The sequence below is a fragment of the Nicotiana tomentosiformis genome, chromosome 6, assembly GCF_000390325.3.
Source record: "Nicotiana tomentosiformis chromosome 6, ASM39032v3, whole genome shotgun sequence".
Taxonomy (NCBI): Eukaryota; Viridiplantae; Streptophyta; class Magnoliopsida; order Solanales; family Solanaceae; genus Nicotiana; species Nicotiana tomentosiformis.
In genome coordinates this window covers 24,062,979-24,065,273 of record NC_090817.1, presented here as the reverse complement: position 1 = coordinate 24,065,273, position 2,295 = coordinate 24,062,979, and the positions used below count along the sequence as shown (strand labels likewise).

The following is a 2,295-nucleotide window of genomic DNA, read 5'->3' as shown; positions in this document are numbered from 1 at the left end:
GGAAAAGATTCTAACTGACTAAAAAGGATATTGAGACGTAGATTAGTATTAGATAAGTATAAATAAGAGATTTTGAACTTAGTAAATTAAATGGGATGCGGTAAACTTCAGAAATTCAAATCTATAAAGTTGAAATCATAAATCCGTAAATTAGATGGGATGTGGTAAATTTTCGAAATTCAAATCTGTCTATGTACTTGCATGCTTAAGCTCAAATTGCAATTTCTAATTCTTGCCATTTGTGCATGAAAAATCGAACCTCAAGCAAGTCAACACAAACATATTTTCCAGCATAGCTAACAAGGAAAAGGACTGGCCTCTGAGATTTGAACTCATGATACTCCAGTTCAAATTTTTTACCCTTTGTAGAGGCATCTATATAGCTCGCTTCCCATCATGTGAATTTCAAATGAAACACAACAAATCGATACCTCAAATCTAAATTACAAGCATATTCAAACTCGTGATACTATAGTCCATATCACATCACCGTCATAGACGCATCCATAAATTTGCTTCCCACCATGAGAACTTCAAGGGGAAGGAAAAAAAGAGGTACTTAGATCTAATTACAAGCATATTCAAACCCATCATAATGTTGCGGGAGGCATCTATAAAGTTCGCTGCCCATCACGCGAAATTCAAAGGAAACAAAACATAGAGGTAATTTAGATCTATTTACAATGTATAAACTACTAGCAGAGCAATTAACACGAAAACATATGAGATTTCCAGATACATACTTAGAATTAAACTCTGCTGCATGCGTTTAGTTCGTGATTCCAGGTATGTTTGCTGCAAATTACGGCTTCTTCTTCTGTTGTCGATGATCAGGAACCAATAAATTGTCGAGATAACGAGTGCCCATAAATTCCTTCATCATGAAGACTCTTAGGACATCTTCAGGTGTTTGATGTGCAAATGAATCAGCCTCAACTCTATTTTCAGAACCTAACTTCAGCTCTCTGCTTTCCAGCATCTTTTCCCCATCTAGCAATCTCAGAGCATCACTACGAACAGTGGTACTCGTACTTGAATTAGTACCAATGTTTTCCTTGATACATGACTTGTCTTGTTTCTTTTGACACTCAGTTTCCATTTCACGAACTGTGTCGGAGTAAATTTTGGTAACTGCCTTCCCACCTGACATGAGAATACTTTAATGCAACATTATACTATGTTTCTCCAGAATTTCGCCTGAGTTATTACTAACAATTCATTCCATGATGACACGTTTGTTCATTTTCCCCATCACTTTAGAGCTTGCCAGTACTTTATTTTCAAGTGCATGCAATTATTTCTCTGTAAAATACTAAAAATTTCAATCCAAGTTAAACCTACAAATAAACATTACTTACCACATATGTTTTTGAAGTGAGTTTGTGCGTGCTTGAACGACCCTCTTGTTTTGCACCTACTCCATTTTGTCTCATTTTACATTGCAACTCTTTATTTAGAAGTAAAGAACTCTTTGATTATAATTGTAAAACTATGACTTAGGCTAGTCTTTCTTTCTTTCCTTTTTTCTTTTTTTTTTTTGGGAGGGGAGGGGAGGGGGCGAGACAAATAGTCAATATAACTTCTAGATGCTGTCTATAATATCTCTGCTAATCACTTGTTATCACAACAATCCTTCTTAAAAGGGAAAAAAATCAAGAGAACAAAAGGAAAAAAGGTATTTTTTTTTATCATAGGTGATTTGGGGAAAATATTACCCACAGCATTTTTCACATCAATCTACATTAATCTATATCTAGTTCATTATAAACATAGAGCGCATGCACATTTTTCTATGATGTGTGTGTGTGTGTGTGTGGGGGGGGGGGGGGGGGGGGTGTAAAAGGTCTAAATGAATAAGGGAGCAAACCAGGAATGAAGATGTTAGCTGCTTCTTTGACGGCAAAAAATGAAGCATTTTTGACGAATTTCGTGCTGAAACTAACGATCTTAGCTCGACCTTCATCATCGGGTATGTACTGACCCAGCTTCTGTATGCCGTTAACTCTAACGACGTCGTCGATCTTTCTAACGGCAGCATCACTGTAATAATAGGTAGTATTATAGACCTTCTTCACCGGATCCGGTGTGTATCCTTTCACCGTTTCTTTGCCGGAATTAATGAAGTCCCAGATTCCCATTTTTTCCCCCTTGCTACTTACCTCGGAAACTAGGGAAGACTAGAAAAATGGTAATGGTATTACTACACTGGAAAGGAGAGCCAACTTTTGTGCTTTTTAGTGGGGCTTTTAGTCATTGTCTCCTGGTAGTCTTGGAAAATTGCAACACTAGTCTCTC

General features: G+C 36.9%; 1 protein-coding gene across 1 annotated transcript; it reads right to left on the bottom strand.

Annotated features, from left to right (window-relative positions):
* Positions 1-403: 403 nt before the first annotated feature.
* On the bottom strand, positions 404-2,295 carry LOC104105404 (uncharacterized). The gene is made up of 2 exons (XM_009613693.4): positions 1,868-2,295; positions 404-1,143 (listed from the first exon to the last, which is right to left on the bottom strand). Exons 1-2 carry the CDS (start codon positions 2,136-2,138, stop codon positions 803-805), a joined length of 612 nt encoding a protein of 203 aa, XP_009611988.1. The 5' UTR covers positions 2,139-2,295; the 3' UTR covers positions 404-802.